This window comes from Agrilus planipennis, unplaced genomic scaffold (genome assembly GCF_000699045.2).
Source record: "Agrilus planipennis isolate EAB-ADULT unplaced genomic scaffold, Apla_2.0 scaffold29, whole genome shotgun sequence".
NCBI lineage: Eukaryota > Metazoa > Arthropoda > Insecta > Coleoptera > Buprestidae > Agrilus > Agrilus planipennis.
In genome coordinates, this window is record NW_020442462.1 from 1,393,159 (window position 1) to 1,416,174 (window position 23,016).

Below are 23,016 nucleotides of genomic sequence, written 5' to 3' on the forward strand. Positions count from 1 at the left end.
TCGCAGGCAGCTCCGACAGAACACAGACCAACTTTTACCTGCTGTCTTAACAGTGCGTTTTAGAAAATACTACAAATGGCGCTGTAAACGCCATCTGTAGCACGATGCTACATTTTAGGATTACGTATGCTCCAACAAGGTCCACTTGTGTACAGACCACTTCGAATTATTTTGATCTTTCACTCTCTTCTGTTTTCATTTCGTCCGTCTCATCTTTCTCATCCCAACCATCATCCACCCATTCTCACAATCCCTCAAAGGGGGGTGAAGGGGGCCTTCAGTTCTACCCTCCGACGTAGTCTTGAGGAACATTCCGCCTACCAGAATTAGTAGCTGATGGAAAAGTAACACCCAAAAGTTTTTTTAAAGTTTTCATGGTTCAACATTTGACTGAAACAATATTTTGATCTGACCGTGACTGGACCGTTGGCGTGAAACTGAAAGTGTACTTAATTCGACCCGGTACTACAGTTACAATTTTTTTTATGTAAGCTAATAAATAAAAAAGAAGATGCTGTGTAATGTTTCGGAAAGTTTTTTTTGTATGTATAGTTAAAGCGATTTCAGAGTTTTATGATAAAAGTTTTCTGAAACTAATTATTTTTTACACAATTGTATTTTATACTTTGCCCCGGAAAGTGTATGGTGACATCTTAATTTTCTTAAAAATGCTGAGATATTCCAACATCGTTTAACCGTTATGTTTAACTGTCATAATTTGGTAAATTTGATGTGCATCTTGTTGGATTTATATTATATTTTCATTAAGTAAATCTTCACCGTCACAAGCGAGAAGGCTGGTTGGACACACACCTCTACTTTTTCCTATTCTCTCGAAAACTACAGCATCTTGCATCTCCAAGTATGTATGAATAGTGGTCTCATTTAGGTTTTCCTCTGTTCCTCTTTACTTCCGTTTCTACCTTTAATTAGTGTCTAACTGTAGCCGTCATATCTCAGAAAGTGTCCTGCCATAGCGCCCTCTGTGTTCCTACTTCTTTCAATATCTCCTCATTTCTAGCCTTTTCAAATCTGGGTAGTTACGTTATCTGCCTATAAAATCATCATCTGAATTACGCATATCATTTCTGCTGTGCCTACCGTTTGCGTTTCGCACCCCTACACACTGTCACAAATGTACACTAAGATGATGATAAAATTCAATAATTGCGTTCTGCTTTTTATACAAACTGTCAACCTTCTACCTCTGCATCTCATCAGTACATTTGTAAGTATTGTCGCGTAATCAAACATCTTTCTCACTATTGACGAATTTATTTAATTATTTACTCTCTAATGTTCTAGATGTACGAATTCTATGTACGCGTTCTTTCTTTTTTGCTGCTCTTGTTTTCTTTGGCATTATCCATAAAGCCAAATAACTAGTGTTCGGCTAATATAAGAACATAGGCTTTCACGGCCGGAATCCATAGTAGAATGAAGATTCGAGCTATAGATAGATAGAACGTAGATTATATCTCGAAGTCTCGACAGCGACACACGTTGTCAACGCAGCACTGCCACTGAGGATGTCAGCCATAGTAGCTGACGAAACGTCTGGACAGAATAGTTCACTTAGACCACGGCCCTATAGCCCGAATCTTCATTCTACTATGTTCGGCTAATATTTCTTCCATGATTTTTTTCATCCTTTTCTGTGCTGTTTTACGTAGTCATAGTTTTTGACGCATGGGCAGTTAAGTTAAATTGTTCTAAAATTTTTCTTTGTTCAATAAATAATCTTTCCTTTCACAAAGGGTTACCTTTGTAATAATCCGGAATTTTTCCCGTCTCTTAAATGTGATTAAATAGTTCATACGATCTCCAACCTCTTGGCCTACGATGATATTAACGTTATCGTCATTATTAAAAGAATAGCTTTAAACAAACGCATTACGTTTCATTATCATAAGGTGGTCAGTCCTAAAATTGGTTAGACACGCTCCTCCACTTTTTCCTATCCTAAGCTAATCTTCGCATTTCCCTTAAACGATAACATCCGACAACCTTAACTATTTGTGAACACTAATATAATCTGGGTACTACTACTCTTTACTCCTGTTTGTGCTTCTAATATGTCTCTAACAAGCTCTTCACGTATGAGAAGATGTCCTATCAACATATCTTGCCTATTTATTATTGACTTCCTTGCTGACCTCTGTTCTCCTATTGTTTCTGGTACCTCCTTATTTCTAATCTTCTGTATGCATAGTATCCTCTTCACTTGTCTGTAACATCACTTTACTGTTCGTTTCAAGAAGTTGGAGATATGCCCCTTCCCTTTATTAGGATGCGCCGTAGCATAATTCAAGTTCAATCATATTTGTCTGCGGAGCTCATTTCTCCACCGATTATCGAGCGAGAACTAGACAAAAGTGTACAGTACCATTTGCAAAATTATTTAAACTGCCTCGTTAAAATTTAAGAATATGCTTTATTTAAAAGCATATTTAGCCAAAAATAATAACAAGTGAATTAACTTAACGCTCTACACACCTATAAAACTTTTGCTTTGTTTTCTATTGTTAATTTATATACATTTTTGTTTTAAGAAATTGCTAAACATTTTCGTCTAGTACTGTACAGTTCTAGCCGATCTCCTAAGACCGCCCATCGAGAGCTCTGCTCGTTCAAGCTTGTTCCAACTATTTCTGTCTTGCTCACGCCTAGTGTGTATTCTTTCTATCTTCGCGCAGATTTCTTCAAGGTCACAATTCTAACAAATTAAAATAGACTGTACATTTACTAAAATAATATTGCAGATTCATAAGCTGAAATGTTATGGCCCTATGGCGTTGCATTTGTATAGCAGCTACGTTTACGCACTCCTAAAATTGTTCTTTACGCTAATATGTATAATGAAGCATTAGACTGTTTAGGCCTGTCATATTGATTTTATTTTATGACGTCACAAAGACTTTTACTAGTAGGTGTTTTGTTTTTACAGGATGAAGAAATGGGCAAAATCTGGTGTTGATTTTGCCTGTCGCCGATTCTCTTGGCGGTACAAATTCATATTTTCTATTAATTTGGTTTTTGTGGGAACGTCGGCGCTTGCGAAGGCGCTTTTACCGGCAAACTGGCCGTCAGCGCTATTGCAGCAATGAACCCTCATTATCACCCCTATGGAGCCGGGCCGGAGCTCACGTCTCCGCATCCTCCATCACCAGACAATTATCCTTCATCGCATGGACCACATCCACACATGTTGTCCAGCAATGGACACGGAATCGGACTCCTCGGTAAGCACGAATATACTATTTTTAATTGCAATAGAAAAACAAGCTTATATCTATGGAGATTTGACTCGTGGGTGCATAGATACTACCACACTTGGCAACAGTGTTAGGGGGTTGGAGTGGCACACATGGGAGACGCAATGCGAAATTGTCGAAGGAACTATGTTTGTGCGATAAGTCCTATTGATCGAGCAGGTTCCTTAAAAAGTGCTATGTTTAGACTATCAATTGATACTTTTTTGGTTAATTCAATGAGTAAATTAGGTCTGTCGGTCAAGACTTGTCTCAACTGAACTGATTCTGCTGTTTACTATCAGTAGTACAATCAAAATTTTATATCAGTCACCACCGATGTAATTTCTGTTACATAATATGAATAGTATTGGAGCAATAAAACAGTGAAGCCCTATTAAGTTACGGTTGATTGTTTTATTAGTGTTGTTCAAAACAGTACAATTTACCTATTATCAGTAAAATCATGAAATCATTCAAAATTTTTTGTCATTCAAGAAAAAAAACGAAAGTATAGGTAATAAAAAATGTTTGCTGTCCCTGAGACGGCGTCCCCTATTGACATAAACAGGTAGCTAGTCTATCATATTAAGTTCATATCAACCAAGTATTTTTACAAATACTAAAAAGTAAGTCTATTTATAGGCTAAGTAGGTTTTTTATAAACCTTGAAATATGCAAAATGTGGCGCTGCTTCTATTTAACGTAGTCTGTCCAAAAAATACGGTTTCTAAGCTACTATAATAGGGTTAGATTGATCATCAAAGTGACTAAAGTAAAGATATTTTTAGTAGCTCTCGTATTTATTACTCGTATCAATTGGAAACATTGACGAACAGGTGGAACATCAGTTCTTTAGTGAAAAAGGAAAAATAACCCAGAAAATACATGAAATATTTATGTTTTCTTAGAGACATAATGTACCATAGAAAAAAACCCTCTTAAAGTGGTTCTAGCCTATCAACAAAGGCCATGAAAACTGAGAGTACCATATTGGGCCAGGGCGATGCGACGTCGCGGTCCTGTTTTGATGGATCTAACTGGTGCAGCCTTCTTCTAATAGTCCGGGAGCCGGAGACATTGAAAGTACCGTCATCGCAGAATTTTAAAATTTTAAAAAAATTGATATTTGACAATTATACGAGCAAAATGGTACGCGTTAATTTACTTAGCCGAAAGTGTATTAAAAGAATATTTATAATAAAAAAAGAAACCATTACCATCATCGTGAATTTTAAAGAATTGTACTGTATTCGATAGCAAATTTGTTAATTTAAAAGAAAAAAATTAGCTTACTTATTTAAGGTAGGTACTAATTTTTTTTAGCCGAAAGGACGTGGAATACTTAAAGGATGTAAAAGAGGGTAAAATTTCACCATTATCGCGTAGACACTTTTTTTTAATCTTACGTGTTTTAATGTGATTAATAAAAATATCTTGGTATGCACGTCTAAAAACTACCGGAAGTATCATCAAGTTTAATAATTTTATTTTGGAATAAATACTTTTAGGAAGTTACTATTATACAATTGTTTAAAATATTAATTATTTTTAAATTTTAAATAAACCAAAAGAATTATTTTACTAGATTCTTTTTATCATTTTTATCCTCATGCATGTTTACTTTAAAATTATTTAACTTGGTGATTTTTATAATTGATGTAAAGGAAGCCGAACTGGTATGTCAAATACATCCGGCAGTTTTTAAACATGCATACCAAGATATTTTTGTTAATCACATTAAAACACGTTAAATTAAAAAAAGTGTACTCGATAATGGTAAAATTTTACCCTCCTTCACAACCTTTAAGTATAGGTATGCCAGGACCGTTCGGCTAAAAAAAATTGGTAAGCCAATTTTTATCGTTTAAATTAACAAATTTCCTATCGAATACATTACAATTTTTTAAAATTCACGATGATGGTAAAACATTTTTTCTGTTTTATTATAAATAATTTTTTTAATATACTTTCGGTTAAGTAAATTAACGCGTACCAAGGCCATTTTGTTCGTATAATTGTCAATTATCATTTTTTTTTTTAATTTTACAATTCCGCTATGACGGTACTTTCAATGTCTCCGGTTCCTCGCTTATAAGAAATTCTATACACAAATTGTCCTAAAATTTCTACACCAACTGAAACACTATTTCGGTACGTGGCCAGCTCGTATCCAACCCCGCATTCGAATTTTTGTTAAAATAACCCTAATAACTGTTATTTTTTATTATTTAAGTCATACACGTTATACTATATTCACAGGTCATTTACCTTTGAATAAGATGATTCTTGGTTTTAGAATTAACTTGGCGTTATCTCTATCTCGATTTAGCTATAATCATCGAATTCTAATTTTCAAATTTCGGCTTGTTTTTGGTTTAAATAGCATTTACAAAATGATTCCTTTGTCGTTGTTATGCTGGTTGCTATGCAATCGTTCAGCATCGTAAAGTATTTTGTATATATTCGATTTTTTTGAATTGGTCCATGTATACTTTAATCTTGTTTATTTGTATATATTGTAGTTTAAATATGAAATATTCTCAATTTTTACCCACTACACATTACCTCAAATTAATGAGGAAAAATTTGAGGTAATGTGTAGTGGGTAAAAATTGAGAATATTTCATATTAAAACAAACTCACTTCGGGAAGATTTCCACATTGTATGTATATTTATATTCAGTATATAGTTACATTAGTTCGACGGATCTGTGACCTAATAAGTACGGTTTGTCGTTGTTGCTGTTGTCATCTCTCGTAGCTTAGTGAACAGAGCATTGGCGCGTAAAGCCAAAGAGCCCGGGATCGATTCCCGGCGGGGTTGTGACAACAGCAACAAATTTTTCCTCATTAATTTGAGGGAGTGTGTAGTGGGCAAAAAAGAATTCAAGAAATGAATTTTCAGAATAATATTTCATATTAAACTAACTCACTTCTAAAAGATGTTTAAAAAATTGTATGTATGTTTAATCATAGTATATATTAGTTCGAAGGATTTGTGACCTAATAAGTAGGGTTTGTCGTTGTTGCTGTTGTCATCTCTCGTAGCTTAGTGGTCAGAGCATTGGCGCGTAAAGCCAAAGAGCCCGGGTTCGATTCCCGGCGGGGGTGTGACAACAGCAACAAATTTTTCCTCATTAATTTGAGGAAGTGTGTAGTGGGCAAAAAAGAATTCAAGAAATTCATTTTCAGAATAATATTTCATATTAAACTAACTCACTTCTAAAAGATGTCTAGAAAATTGTATGTATGTTTAATCATAGTATATATTAATTCGACGGATTTGTGACCTAATAAGTACGGTTTGTCGTTGTTGCTGTTGTCATCTCTCGTAGCTTAGTGGTCAGAGCATTGGCGCGTAAAGCCAAAGAGCCCGGGTTCGATTCCCGGCGGGGGTGTGACAACAGCAACAATTTTTCTTCATTAATTTGAGGTAATGTGTAGTGGGTAAAAATTGAGAATATTTCATATTAAAACAAACTCACTTCGGGAAGATTTCTACATTGTATGTATATTGTAGTTTAAGTTAAAATTAAGATCCAAATTTATCTCACAAATATGTAGTTTTTGGGACATATTTATGACACTATTCTAAGTAGGTACCAAACTTCTGGAAACGTCGCGTCGGTATTCACTGGGTATCTAAGTGCATATCAACAACGACAGCGACGAGCAAGGGGTTATTTATCTCTTAGGGGTGATGTCAGTTTGTAGAGTCTATTTAAGTCAAATGCAAGAAAAATTAGTATTAAGTTTGATTAAAGCACTCAAAACCTCAAATAGTTAAATTCAATTATTTAAGTATCTTTCAAATTAATTATACAGGCATTAAGCTAATTGAGTGTATATTGTGTAAATGAATTGTTTATAGAAGATCAGTCCGTTTTTATCGACCAAAAATGCACCAAAAAAGTCTTCGGCGGGATACCATTAACCATCGATATCAAATAATTCTCATATGCTTCAAATTGCACTTATTAGATTTATATTACTTTATTATTTGTATGAAAAGATATCTGTAAGGGTACTTACACGAATTTTTCTATACAACGTCAAATTTTTCAAAAGATAACGCCGTTCTGTCTTTATATGAGAGAAAGTTTTTGTGGAATACTCATATTTGGTCATAGTAATTCTAGTGTGACGGCTTTGTTTGGGGTGCAAGATAGTATATCAGTGTTAGTAAAGTAAATTAAATAGACGCGATTGCGGCTTTTTTGTAATATACAGGGAGTAATAGAAATATGTGTCGAGCATTGGAGGGTGTAAACTAGATGCAATAAACAACAAACAGTGCATGGTGAGTTCAGTACCGTTGTTAAGCGCAAATTGTTTTTTAAGAAAATCACAATAATTTACAATCCGAAGCCGTTCCTGTGCGTGAATTGGGAACATAGAATACCGAATAACGTAGTGGGATAAGTACTGTTAAGATCCAGGAATCGGGGAACGAAAATAAAGAACTTATAAACGTTCGTTGGTTCGGATCTGGTTCGATTCACTAGTTACTGTATTATCACAATCACGAACATTTAGATTCACTTAGCAATTGTAATAATTTTTGATAACTTCTCAAGTGAAAAGGAGCTTAATAATTACGATAAAAACTCTATTAAAGTTATTAGGTTTATTCAGAAACGACAAATTATTAAGACTGACTACAAAGGTAAATGCAGGGGTTTATATAGCACACCCTTAGCATCTTGAGGGATGCGAGATGTAAATGTGGGTGGGGATGTACTGTCTTCTTAACAGTACTCTGCCGCTACATGGATGGAGAATGTAAACATTACCGATAATCGAACGTCTAAGATAAACATAAACAATTTAGTTCTACACATAAGTTTTATACTAAATCAATTAAATAAGTACATTACAGGTGTAAATGTACGAACACCAAAAAAAGGAAAAATATGTAAAGTTACATAAACATTAGCCAGGAAATGAGCATCATCTGGATACTGTATTGTAGTATCGGAGGGGTCGTTTGGCGTAGGAGAGATTTACTATTAAACATCTGTTTTCATTTTATTATTGTATCTTCAGCGCAACCATTGTCCAACCATTTCCAAAGACTTAAACTAACTACAAATGTACAACAATAAATAAATAACACAAATTATTAGGTAGGAGCCGCGAGTCACTAAGGGAGCTTAAGTTAAACGGTTGCATCTTTACTCTTCCTGCAGTTCCGGGAGGAAACTGTGCTGTATGTGGATTCGGTGGTTCGCTCTGTAAGGGGAAATTTCGGTACAGGGTTGTAATCGTCAACCCAACGCCGACGATTCCCCCATATGGACAATTGGATCACTTCTTCCTCTCGGCTTCCTGCCCGCTTCTCGGACCTCACTTAATCTCCCTCGCGGACTTCACTTCGTCTCTCTCTTTTTCTCCTTTAGCTTTGCTCTTTTCGCAAAGTCGACTCAATGTATCCCCGGAACCATATCAAATACAATTACATGTAATGGTTCCGCGTTTTGAAAGTTATGCAGACCTAATTCCATGAAAATGAAAAATATAATTTTGGAAATTACGAACGCGTATGTGACAATATTGCGATTTTAATTTCACACCACCATTGGGGTACTGCCAAAGCGCATTACTTTTTTAGCTAAAGGGTCAAATGAGTCTCCGTAAATTTCATACCACATATTTACTGAAAGTAGTTCTCGAGATCGCGTAGAATGTATGACTCGCACCGTTAGTGATTACTGTGAAAATTCAAAGTTCCATCCTGCGTGAAGCACATTATTTATTTTCGAAACCACCAACACAAATTCACTCCCGGCTGAAATTTTTGTTTGTTATTATTATTCACCCTATTTTATTTTGTATTATATTGGAAATTTCCATAATTTCAAATGCATACAAGGTAGTCAAATATCTCTTGAATGTTTTGAAAGCCGATTTGGTCCCTATGGTTATGTTCTGTGAAGGTCTACGACGGCACAACCTTTGTTAATTTTATTATGGATGCTCTTCAATTGTATGCGGTTACAGGAATTTAATAGCTCGAGGTAGCGTCATACCTTGTTGGGTTTTTCCCCTTATTAGCTTCTGGTTCGTATTCTTTTGTAGCATACCAGGTATTGGTGGTAGCACCAGAACAATTTTTGATTTTGTCACATAATTTAGACCTAGTTAAGTTTTGTCCTTCTTCTTGGTAACTTGCGTTTTTAAGTCACATTTTTCTTCGATGTGCCTGTAGTTGTAATCCGTTATTTCCTAGTTAATAATTCATTTTCAAATAAAGTCCGTTTATAATGTTTTATATTGAGTTTCATTCGCTTGTTTAAATCCAACATTTTGAGAAAATACTGCTCATGATATCACGGCAAACACAAGGCTTCCACTCACTGCAAATGATAAGGACGTAGCAACTGCCCCTTGAAAATTTGCCACACTGCTACATCTAACGTTCTCTGTTATTTCGCGTGTATTATTTTAGGGATTTTCTTCTTTAAAATCGAGGATCGATATGGTTCAAACCTGTAAATACGTATCATGTAACAACTGTTCTACAGTAACTTACACTAATAATTGATGTTGTATTGCTAAATAAGTTTATTGGACTGCACATTAATTGTCTAATACAATACAATACAAGATTTAAACTTTAAAAAGTAAACGGGTACTGGAGGCACTTATTCCTGTTACACCCCCTGTATACAAGTGAAGACACAACACACTATTTACACTTTTTTGCTGGGCTTTCGCTGGTGAAGAATCATCATTTTAAGATATAACATCGAGTTGAAATAACAAAGAAAGGAATGGAAAACAAGAGATGTGCGATGACGAATTATGGAAACGGATATAGTAGAAGTGTAGAGTTCTACAAATGGGGAGTAATGGGAAATAGACATATAGTTGATTGAGAAATTATTATAGTAAAATGGATTATGGTTCAGTTTGCGTATTTATTGAACAGGCTACGCATTTTTGGTGTTAACATATTAAAATGTTTGAATGCTGCATATTATACCCCTTTTTAACGTTTTTTTTAATTGATTTTACTTCTTTTCCAGGTCATCCTGGTCGGCCCCACAGTCAACTTCTACACCAACACCATCAACACCACGCGTTTAACAACGGCGGCGGACCACCATCATCAGGTCAACATCATCAGCATATTAACAATAACAATAATAACGGCTCTGTTAAAATTTGTTCGGGTTGTGGTGAAAAAATTATTGAACGATATTTTCTGCACGCGTTAGACGGTTATTGGCATAATAGTTGCCTGAAGTGTTCTGTTTGCCACGCAATGCTCGCGGACATGGGTTCGTCCTGTTTCACCAGGGACAACATGATATTATGCAAGGACGACTATGGCAGGTGAGTCTAATAAATATCGAGTGACATTGAATGTAAAATAATCTGGTTGTCATCCCCGTTATATACAGTATCATACGGGTATGTTACGAATGATTTGATGAAATAATTATTAAACCGATGCCGATGGTTGAATCGATTTATATACTATGCCGAATCAATTCAATGGTAAATGTCTAGATGATGGTCCTCACCCCCGAAGGGGGTGGGGGTGGGTGGGATCGAAAGAGGAGGTCTCCCCCACCACTGTACCATAAAAAGTTCGTGGCGGTCTCACCCCCATAAAAAATTATGGGGGTTGAAAGTTGATTATTTTGACAATTTTCATACACTATAATTAAAATAAAATTCAATAAAAAAATTATTTTCAAGCGGGTGGAGGTGGGGGATCGAAAGAGGGTGATCACTTGAACAAAACCCGATAACCTAACCTAACCTACCCTATTGATAAAGCTATTTAAGTAATGTTTTATATAACTTTCTCAATATTTTTATGTATTTTTCATTAGTTTTACCTTTGAATGTTGTTTAAGAATGACTATATAAATATTTACATGCCTAGAAATGTATAAAAATTGGCGTCTTTATTAACTTTCAACCCCCATAAAGTTTTATGGGGGTTAGACCACCACGAACTTTTTATGGTACATTGGTGGGGGAGACCTCCTCTTTCGACCCCCCCCCCCATCATCTATACTTTTACCAATTCAATTACTAACAGGATGTTCTTTCTTTTCCACAAAGAGTTGTAATAACGTGTCCTGTTTAACAAGAATATTTTCGAGCTTTTAACGACGTCACAATAGTATTTTGCTAACAATCCAATTGGAAAATCATCCCATTGTAGCGGGAAATTTTGATATGGGAACCATAACTTCACTGCGTTACCCTGAAGATTATGGTCTTCGGTCTCTCTTTTAAATCTATTCGACGTCTTTCGAAATATTCGTTAGTATTGAAGTGAAAATTTGAATGTTGAATAAAAAATAAAAAAAACAATTGTGTGGTTTTATGAAACCAAGTTGTAAGTGAAACTTTTCGGATTGTAGGCATTTAACTGTAAATTTTCGGAAAATTATTCGAATTAGGGTATTAAAATTAAAATTGCGTTCTTAATCTTATCTTAATTATTGGAAAATGAGAATTATAATGGAAAATCAATAGTAGACAAGATATCCAACTATAAATTTTAGTTTCAATCTACGTATGAGAGTACGGAATACATAACATATGCAATGATTCAAATGATAGACGCATGTTAAAAACAGAATAATATTAATTTAAATTATTAATTTATTTTAAACTTCAGTTGTTCTATCAATAATTTCATCTTCGCTTTGAGTTTCACAGTCTATAAATGTAATTGGTATGCACTTGCACGAACGAGTGAGAATATAAATGCTACACGGTTAGCTCATGCAAGCCATGAGCGCCTCCATATTGGTCTTGGCTGCTTTGCCAAGCGCCTTTCAGTTTTACCTCTACTCCGCGGCCGGCTGTAATGCGACATGAGATAGATGGACGAAAAAATTTGAGGCGATGTACCATAATAAAAGTTTCATTTTAATAAACAATCTAAAGAAGTCTTAGCGTTGATGGTCAAGGCTCCCATAACCTTTTGAAATCAATATATTCATTAAAAGAAACATATCTGATATATACCTGGAACACGGTAAACTACGCAGGGATTAAAGTAAATACACATTACAAACAAAGTTTTAGTTGCAATAATAAAGGATTAAAACTTACCAGTGGAGATACTTTATTCACCTACACATCCGTACATGTCGAATGACGTGATCAAACTGTCCGCCAATGAGAGCACGTGAGTGGCTCGCGCGCCGTTTGTTGTTAATTTCAAATCAATGCTCTTAGATTTAAATTTTCAACGACACGGACTTTATCTACATTTTTTAACGGATGTAAAATGTCTAGACGTAAATTACGAGGGACAAAAATTGCGTAAGTATTTTCTTTTAATGAAAATAAAAGTAATTTGATTTTTTGTATCATATTTACCATTGCTACTAACGCTTTATGAAATAAATAATACTGAAATTTCTAATTAATTAGAAATGTATTAAATTACACTGATTTGCGAAATAGTAAAAGGACAGGCCAGGTTATGAAATGTTGATTAAGGCATTGAAATTTACTGGTAACAAATTTTCCACAAATTTTCAACTAATGTATGGTTTTCTCATTTAGCCACCACTAGTACATCTTAACGTAGAATCACCCATATACCAAGTGACAGTTTGTTTCTAAATTCACCTGCTAATGGCGGCCATTTTTTTTTTGGGTTGTGTTCAACGGTAGTTGAATAATATTTTAAGGAATGTGCAATTAATTTATATAATGTACCTATAAGATTTAATTAAACCAGATACCACTAGATTAGATGTTAACTCAGAAATAGCTTACTTCTTTTTTTTTTTGTATTATTTGGATCAACTTTTCGATTTTCATTATACGACGAGCCAGAAAGGGTTAGGAATAATTAGTGCAAACTGTCGGCATTGGTGTCATGAAGATGTTAATAGTGTAACATCGAATAAAGCTTCGAAGCCATGGGCACGAGGTTGTTGCAGGTGATTATACACCTGTAGGCGCTGATTTAAATGCAAATTAAAAGTGTCTTTCAATTTGTATCTTATCTTGCTTTTTCTAAAATTAATGCCTCTATAAGCCTATAATTGCATTCTCGAAAGGAACTTCACATACAATAATTATTGTAAGGAAAATCACGCTCCACATTCTGTAATATTCACTTAATCGGTAAATAATTACTTTTGTAATGAATATTTTAAGTTAGAAAAATAATCATTGTGTGTTCATTTGTCTTATATGGTGCATTCTAATTTGGACAAGACAGAAACTGTTTTAAGAAAAACAATTGAATTGTCTGAAAGGGTTTCGTGGTTTGTTTAATTTTTTAAAGTGGAAATATTTGCTATCATTCCTAGTTATGCTAGAATTCTTTTTTCTATTCGAAAACTGACAAAGTTATTTTTTAGTAGAAGATAGTAAAACTGCTCTTTCTTATAAACACACCAGAAATATTTACTGTTTTTAACTTTTTTATCAATTTTTATTTCAAAAATTCTTATCTGCCAATGGAAGTCTTTCATTGAAAAAAGTAAATTTCTAAACTAGTCATTTCTTCTAATTTTCCACTAAAAACTTTCTTTTTTTCTTCACATTCTTTTGTAAATATATTTTAGTGATATCAAATTAAGGGGCCAGGTACATCTTCGAAAACTTTTTTTACACCTTACTCTCTTCTAGCACCTTTAAGTCTTTCTTTTTTTTTTACATAACGCCAACATAATTTTCCATTTTTTCTTGACTATTTCCTATTACAATTACAACCAGGTAAACATATATGTTGTTAGCAGTAATTCACCGAACGGCATGGCATAGAGGTTTAAACCGTTGCGTAATATTCAAGAGGACGCCGCGCTTGTTCGATTCCGGGTCCATCTGCCTTGGCCCAAGTGTTTCTGTGGTTTCCTTGGATCACTTAAGCAAATGCTGTAGCAGTAATATTTCACAGATAATCTTTGATTCTATTCTTCCTTCATTTCGTCCGTTTCATCTTTCTCACACGAACCGCCACCCACCCATTCCCACTATTCCTGAAAGGAGGCTGAAGAGGGTCTTCCTTCCGTCCTACCTTCCGGCTTATTTCGGAGGGAATGTCCATTACTGGCTGGTGGGAATGAATCACCAAATAGTTTTTGTTTAGCAGTAATTAGATATTTTTCGTGATTCTAGCACCAGAAGTTTGACATCTGCGGAAACCGTCTGCCGATAACAGTGCCGAATTTGTTAATTTTTAATTTTCGTAACTTATCGTAGTCATAGAACAAAAATAATAATGTGATTTGAAGATTGAAGTTAGAGGTTATAAAGGATATATTATTGGGTTATGTAAAAAAAAGATGAGTTATGATTAAAATAGTATTGTGAATGAAGAGTTTCGACAGGGATGAAACGGAGACGACCAGCGTCTAAATATTGTTGCATTGTTGCCAAATCTCCAAGAACTAACAATAAGCAGTATTTTCTTATAAGTGAGAGGTAGACAGCGTATATTGCAGAAACAAAATTGAAAAGCCTAAGTTTTAGCAATACCTTTTTAAATCCATCTTAGTTACACAACGGTGCAAACGGGCATCAAATTATTGAAACACGGTTTTGCATCGTCTGCTTTTTTGAGAGCTTCAAATATATACTTTTTATTGTGAAATCCGAATTAGCAAGGTTTTTTTTCCGATGAAACGTAGCACGCCTTATAGATTTTAAATAGCTTAAGAATAAGTGATGTTTGACTAATCTTATACCGTCTGCCATTTTCATAGAATGAAAGTAAAAAAAACAAAAATCCGGCCCTCGGTTATCAGTAGACGGTTTCCAGTGATGCCAAACTTCTGCTGCTTAAAACAAATAGGCCGTAAAATTGTGTATCTCACAATAATCTTATAACGTTTGCCAATACGTAGGTTATGTTTGAACTGATGTTGTTCTGATTCGGGTTTATAGGTCGTCATGTGTTAAAGTTTGTGTTCCGAAATATAATCCAGCATACAGACTGACCAGTACCGATGACGTCATGAATCGACACCATGCTGTTGACGTCATATTGAGAATAGTGTTTGTGCTCATTTACAACAATTTTGCTCCAAAAGTTGTTAAAGTTTCTTACAATAAAAAATTCCTCAAAGTCTGAAGCACACGCCCGTTTGGTATACTACCACGTTTCATTTGTCTCACCAGTACAATATGGTGGCACACCTGTACAATATGGCGTTGATTCATGATGTCCTCAGCACTGGCCAGTATGCTGGGTTATATTTCGGAATACACCTGGGTTGCTTCTGCCTTATAAAGGTGGTAAGTCCAACACCCGATGTCCTATAGACCCGAATCAGAACCGAATCAGTTCATCTACTGGCTGCGAAGGCCTTTAGTAATTGATTATGGTTATTGCGGAAGTGAAAGACAGCTTGGTTTATTATAATAGCCTAGACCCCTAGACTATCAGTAGACAGTATAAAATCACCAATTAATTTTTAGATCTATGTGATTCCAGCACCAGAAGTTTGACATCTGCGGAAACCGTCTGCCGATAACAGTGCCGAATTTGTTATTAATTGAAGTTATACTTCTTTAGGCGCGTTATGAAAAACTGATGAGAGTGAAATTTCAAGATGCGCGCGCATCACTGTAACACAAAATTAACAGGATGAAGTTGCCCACTCAACCGAATTCATTAAGTCTCGGAAAAAAGCTACCAACGAAATAGAAATAAAACCTCTCTTAGTCGCGCATGTTGGTACGCTTGTCGCCTCTGATCACTGTTTTCATATTTATTTATAATATTTATCCACATGGTTTTAGTTTTTACAGTCACAACACGTGTTTTATTTTCATACAAGTGCGAATTATATATGTGGCAATAAAATATATTCAGTAGTGATTTAAATTGAATATTTGGATTAATATTATTTACTATTTGTGAATATTAGTGAAAAAATTGTGCTAAAATACTTTTTTAAGTGCTCCAATATAATTGAGGTTAGTTATCCCTATGTATTATTTATTGATATAAATTAAAATATCATTATTTAATATAATTAATACTAAATATTATTAAATTATCAATGTTGAATATTTATTATTGGTTATTTAATATTTACAAAATAAAGAAATAAATTTAATAGAACATTTAATAAAAAGTTCGTGACAAAAATTTAATAGATTATTTAAATATAATGTAAGACATCCGTTATTTGTTTTATTGTTTTTTATTACATACGTCTTTTCTTTATCATTGTGTGACAGAAGATTTTGACATGTTGTGTATTTTTCTATTTTTAATGATGCCAAAGAAGTATAACTTCTCACGCGCGTACATAAGTACACGCACCCATTTTTTTATTTTTAATTTTCGTTCTATAAAAATCACAGACGGCATAAAGATAATGAAACATAACGTATTCGTGCTACGTCTCACTAAAACCCTTCTCACACAAGCTACATTTTGTAGCGCTACAGTAGCGCAACAGTTGCTAATTCGTATGTATAAAGAGCGATTTTTTGCAGCGCTTCGATATTGTAGCCAATATAGTAATGCGTCTATTTCAAATTTAAAGAAAGAATTATTAAAGTCGCAAAAGAAAGACGAAGAGGCGCTTACTTTATTAGCGCTTCTTATAAATTTATAAAAATAAAGAATCGGAAACATTGGGTCGATCCTTACAACAGCAATCGATTGATAAAAGGATTTCTATAGATCTTTCCAAGATTTACGTCGAAATGAATTCCTTCTTCCGATGCTCTTCCTTATAATATTTTTCACTGTAGCTATTTATTCATGTAGTCTTTGAAATTATGACATTTAGGCCAGTGTGGAAGCGTTAACTTAAGTAAATGCCGCTGCTCTCGTGTGAAAGCGTCAATTTAAAACAGTGGATTTCAAAAAAAAACACTCAACTGTAGCGCTTCAGAATCGCTACAAGAAGTAGCCTGTGTGAAAAGGCTCTTATCTACTCAGGATTTACAACAGTAGAAGCATATATCTTAAGTTCTCAAAATGGTAGACAGTGCAAAGCCATGTTTCAATTTGTGTCGTTTTCGCCAGGACTACTATGGGTTAGTTGAGTCACCACGATTTTTTTTAATTTTGAAATAAGTAATCAATTAATTTTTATATTTTGCTTTGCGCTGTTATGTACTACAACAAAAATATCACATGTTTCTTTATATTCTGTAATTTTTTCATGATTTAAAAATGTTCGTCTATCTCTTCCGGAAGTAATATTATATTTTTTACCATTTTCAGGCATTTTTTAAATTGTCAGAATAAGCATCTATTTGTACAAGCTAAATTTTTTTTTGGCATTCAACAATTTCGATGTCTCTTTACCTATAATGGATCACGTTCAACATGACTAAAAACAATGAATGAGCTATTGTGATAAACAAAAGTGAATAGAAACTACATTTTTCCATAAAATAATTTCAAACGTAAAAGGCTTGTCCATGCACGCAAATGAGCAACTAACTGTTCGTAAAGAACTAGGGAGTACAACTACAATTCTGGAGGCTACAGGCTCTGGGGAATAAATGCCTAACTCAATTTGCTCACACCACCAGAGGACCGGAGGCCTCAATCAATAGACGCGACGCGGCGGTGGTGATGGCGGCTGTAGCGGCGACGTCGGTGGTAGAGACCAATTACATGCCCACTTTACTCTAACACCGTTTGCATACATTTTATCAAGAGTTCACACTGCCTCGGTCCTCAGATAGTGTGTATTAACGAACCGGTAACATCAGCGGTTAAAAAACTAAGATGAAGTGAGATAAATGTCGGCAGACTTGATTCTTACATACTTATACAATAACATTCAACTATTTGTTATTTTGTTCTTCTAGTTTTAAGTATGTTTTAAACGTTTAGCTGAAATGTAGCGAAGTTTCTTAATAAGCACTTCAAGAAAAAAAATCAAAAACGTTACTAATTTTATTTACCATTGTAGTAGAACAGACTTTCCCAAAATAATTTGGAGTAGCCTCCAGATAATTTGCATCTTGGGACTAAACAATGATATTTGGCACTTCTTCAATAGAATAATCAGGCTTCCTGGTTGAGAAGGCCAATCTGATTAAATTTAAAATTCGAACAATCCTCTCAACCATAGTCTAACCTTTAGGAGACGCACAATCTTCAAGAAAAATTTAGAGAAATAAGTCTATTGAAAATTTAAAAGTAGTGAGATTTTCAGATGTTTTTCCCAAATTTGTATCACACAATCTTTCTTCAATCAATTCAAAGGAAGCTAACACCTAGAAGTACTCTATACTTTTGACGATTACGAATTTTTTGACACAGGCATAAAAGAAATCCAATAAGATTTGGATTTTTTCTTCTTGAAGAACGGAACCTTAAATTATATATGTGGNAAATTATTAATAGTAAAATAATAAAAAAAAATTTTATTATTAGCCCGTCACCCTCTTTAAACAGTTTTCCGGTCCGCGAAATTTGCCATAGTTTTATTTTATAATGGTCAATTGCTATATGTGCATTCATATATTCAAAAATTAACTGTCGAAATTATGAGAAAAGGTTAATTTTGATTTTAGAACAATGTTCTTGTGAATATGTGACAAACTTTGCCTATTTTATTAATGAATTTACAGTTATTGTGAGTTTAAAAAAAAGTTAATACTTGTAAATCTTGTTTTAACTGAATGATTTAGTAGTTATTAATAATGACCGGTAAACAAGTAATTTCTTGAATATTGCTACTGCATTTTTTTAAGGTTTAAGGCGAAATGTTTTTATTATCTATACGTAATTGGTTGTATGCTATATGCATTTTATAATTCAGTCTTTTTGTGAAAATGATCCTTTTTTAGTAATAATAAAGTGTAATAATAAAAAACTAAAATGAGTTCCTACCCTAAAAGCGGCGTAGATAATTATTATAGAATAGATTTTTTATAGTTGTAATTAAATGAAATATTTGATTTTCACGAGCAATTCTAGCATTTTGACAAAAAGTAGTGTGATCGTCAGTAGATTATTGTAGTAGCAATGAATGTTATTTTTTAAATTGTATGAGTGTCTATTAATATTTCCACTTTAGATCAATTCAAAGAAATTTTGATGCTGACAGAAACTATAAAAGACCTGGAAGATTGTAGTGAAGTTTTGTATGTGAAGAACTTATGAAATCCCTAGAAATTATAAAATAGGTGAATTTTTCCCGAAACTCGATAATTTTAGCAAAACTATGGTATAGACTTGTAACAGTTTTTATTTTTTATTATTAACAAGTTAGTTATGTATCCATTATTATGGGAAATCTGTTTCATTAAATTTAGTTATATTTAGAGTCTGTCCGTCCGTCTGTCAAGACCCCCTTTTCTCAGTAACACGCGGAGGTATTAATGTTAAATATTCAGGTCTGAAATCTCTTCGATTTACGAAAAAATTAAACTGCCTCAACTCAGTCAAAAGATACGTATATTTTAACACTGGTAAGGGAATCAAAGCCAATGGGGTAGTTTCGGTTGACCTAGAATCATGAGATTTGGCAAGAAGTAATGTCTTATAGCGCAAGTAACGAAAAAAATCCAAAAACCGTAAATTTGTAGTTACTTTACAAAAAATCGGTTGTCTGTAAAGTCGGTTTACTGACGACAGTTGAACGTGACAACGTCATAAGAAAATACTGATGGAATGGTTTCATTTTTCAAAAGAAAATTTTAATTTTATTTGTTTGATAGATATTTTGTATGGATATAGAGAAGGAGGTAAATGGAAATCACAGTTGAATTGATCAAGTTACATATATTTGTACGCATAAATACAATTATGTCAATTTTTATTTATTTTTTTTCCAATGTACATAGTTTTTACAAGTATGAATGTGCTTTGAGCAATTGTTTTACAATTTTTATTTACAACTTTTAAACATCATTAAAATTTTTGTAACTGTAGCTTCAATTCGACAATATATCACTGAACATATATTTAATATCGAAAGAATCATTACCTTTATCGCCGCAATTATCGTTACTATAAACAATTGACACCACATTCACTTTTCACTGCACTTCATACTTGACGAAAACATGTAAATGTATTATTGTATATCAGCTGTCCACGCGGACGCATCGCTCACTCAAGTAGGAGAGAGAGAGAGATGTCGAACGCTGCCGAACGCGGAGGCCGATTGTGGCTCTTTGTCGCTCGTTCCGCGCTCTCGCTTGCACTTCAAGCCTTAAATGGAACGCCTCAGAGCGAGGTAACGCCGCATGAGTCATGTTTTTTCGTGCGTTCATCGAATTATAAGATGTTGTCACGTCAAAAAATATTTTGTTGATTGTAATATTGTAATTATAGATTTTAGAGACTGGGGGAAATTTAAAACATACTCAGAAAAAGCCAGAAAATTTTTCGAGACTCGATTCCCGTAACGGACGAATTATTTAGATACCTACAAAATTGTATGGAACCGTCTTGGCACTTTATTTGAAGGGTAATAAGTTAACAATCCATGAGTAAAAATCGTTTGTAGTTTTCTTAGTAAGTTCGTCACTCACAGAAAATTGAAACAAATTTTATGATCTCAGAAACTGCAAATTGTGTGATGGTTGTAGTAAATTTATGATAACAAATTGGATGGTTGCTTTTTTTGATATTGAAATTCATATTCGCCTGTAGCTTTCGTGCTCGTTTTGTACGAAGCATTCTAAAAAGATGGCGTTCAACATGTTAATTAATAAGTCCATTTGAGTGAACCATTAGTCATAGCGTCACTTGTTTTGTTATTGTATAATTCTATCCTTGTTAAAACAAAATATAGTTTTTACATATTCGTAATAATCGTTCAAGGCTTTTAATCGAGCAAATTTTTGCGGATACCGTTTCTTTTGCTGGTTTGTGAAAATACATTTCCTTATGGGAAGGCGTTAAAACTATTAATTAAACTAACACATCGATATCTTCAGCACGAACAGCAATATTTTCTGTTTCTATTTTAGTTGCAATTTGTATGATTAAAGTAACTGCATCACTTCCGCTTGACACGAGAAAATATTATTATCAGCTAGTTTCTACCTTAAAATTTCGATAAATCAAGTTTTGCTATTGCTGTTTGCATGAAACATTTCTTGGAGAATTTTTAGAAGCATATTTTCAGTAAAAGTTAAGACCGTTGAAACATTGTTCAATGATCGGCGATATCATTTAGCTCATTCAACTGATTTAGTGTAGTTAATGTTGCGACATCCTTCAAAAAAGATTTCAAAGGGTAAAGTTTTTACTTGATAGTACTTATAAATAATAAATTCAAAAATCGGGAAGTATTCAAATTTATTTATTTTAACTGAATTCCGTAGTATAAACCTAATTGCATCAGATTATTGTCTTAGATACTTTTAAAAATCGATTCGAATTTATTAGAATTGTGAGGATTTTAAATAATAATAATCCCAAAGTTGTTTTCCATTAATAAAATTATTTACTTATATATATGTATATATAGGCACTTTATCTAATTTGTCAGTTATAATATATGACGCGCTTGATGTTTCTAAATTAAAGTCACTATTGTGATTGTATTATTTAGGTATACATATATGTGTAGATATATACATACATATACGAAAACGTTAGAGGGGGTGGTAAAATTTCATTCGGTTGAGTGTAGTCGCGACAGAGGCGGCCATGGCCGATCGATACAAGTCTCGGCGCGTATTCAAGTTATGCTAATAAATTACAGGGTTCTAAATAAACCGCAGTGCAGATCGATATATTACCCTTCAAAATATTAAATTCGAAATCTATTTGGACGATAATACGGATGATGCCGTTGCCGTTATCGTTATTAAAGTCAGCCCTATATCGAAAAAACGATCATCCAAAACAAACTAATAAATTACTCCAATTGTTCGAACGGATTAAGGTCAATTTGGATGCTTTTTATTATTCGTAATTGGAAAGTGGCAGTTGAATTTCGTCCCTAGAAATTCGACGGGAAAGCCACTTACTCCTTATTTATCGAAAGAAGGGGAACGAAATTTAATAGATTTCGTTTCAACTTTTCCCATTATTTCGACGAAATCGATAACAATAAAAAAGTGTAATTGTAATATCGAGTCCTATTGAGTAGAAAGTTACTTTTTTATTCGTTGTAATGGTCTTCATTTAAAAATTGGTTCATTTGTATAAACAGTGGCTTTAAGCACCGCATTATTAAAATGTAATGCGTTACTTTGTGAATATCAGAGGCGCAGCATAATGAACAAATGTAGATAGATTATTCACAAAATTTATTTTGTATTATATTAATCGTTCGATAGAGTATATTGAATTCCAAATCAAACTTTCTGTTGTTACAATTCTACTACGTAACTTTGACTGGTATCTATTGTTAGATAGGTACAAATTGTCCTGTGTAGGCAACCCAATATGCACAGTAACAAAGGCAATCGATCATATTGTTATGTGTAGGCAACGCAACATGCATGGTAACAAAGAACAAGAAAAGCAGATGTTTTTAGATGTCACAATCTGGATCTTTCCAAAACAGGTTTTGCCCCTATAAATAGTTGCCGAGAGGTCGAAAGAGTTACACCGAGCGGCATGGCCTAGAGGTCTAGACCATTGCTTAGCATTCGGGAGGACGCCGATTCGATTCCGGGTCCGTCTGCCTTGGTCTTAGTTTTTCTGTGGTTTCCTTGGATCACCTAGGCAAATGCTGAGGCAGTAATATTCCACAGATAATCTTTCATTCTCTTCTGTCTTCATTTCGTCCGTCTCATCTTTCTCACCCGAACCAAAACCCACCTGTTCCCACGATTCCTGAAAGCAGGCTGAAGAGGGCCTTCCGCCCTACCTTCCGGC

At 34.0% G+C, this 23,016-nt stretch overlaps 1 protein-coding gene across 1 annotated transcript in view; it reads left to right on the forward strand.

The window, feature by feature from the left end:
• LOC108744480 (LIM domain transcription factor LMO4-B) overlaps nt 1–23,016 on the forward strand; it is a gene marked incomplete at its 5' end in the record, with an annotated part of 151,005 nt that overhangs the window by 110,868 nt on the left and 17,121 nt on the right. Inside the window, 2 exon segments of the mRNA XM_018480268.2 lie at nt 2,948–3,242; nt 10,283–10,592. Coding sequence (XP_018335770.2) covers nt 3,104–3,242; nt 10,283–10,592 — 449 coding nt within the window.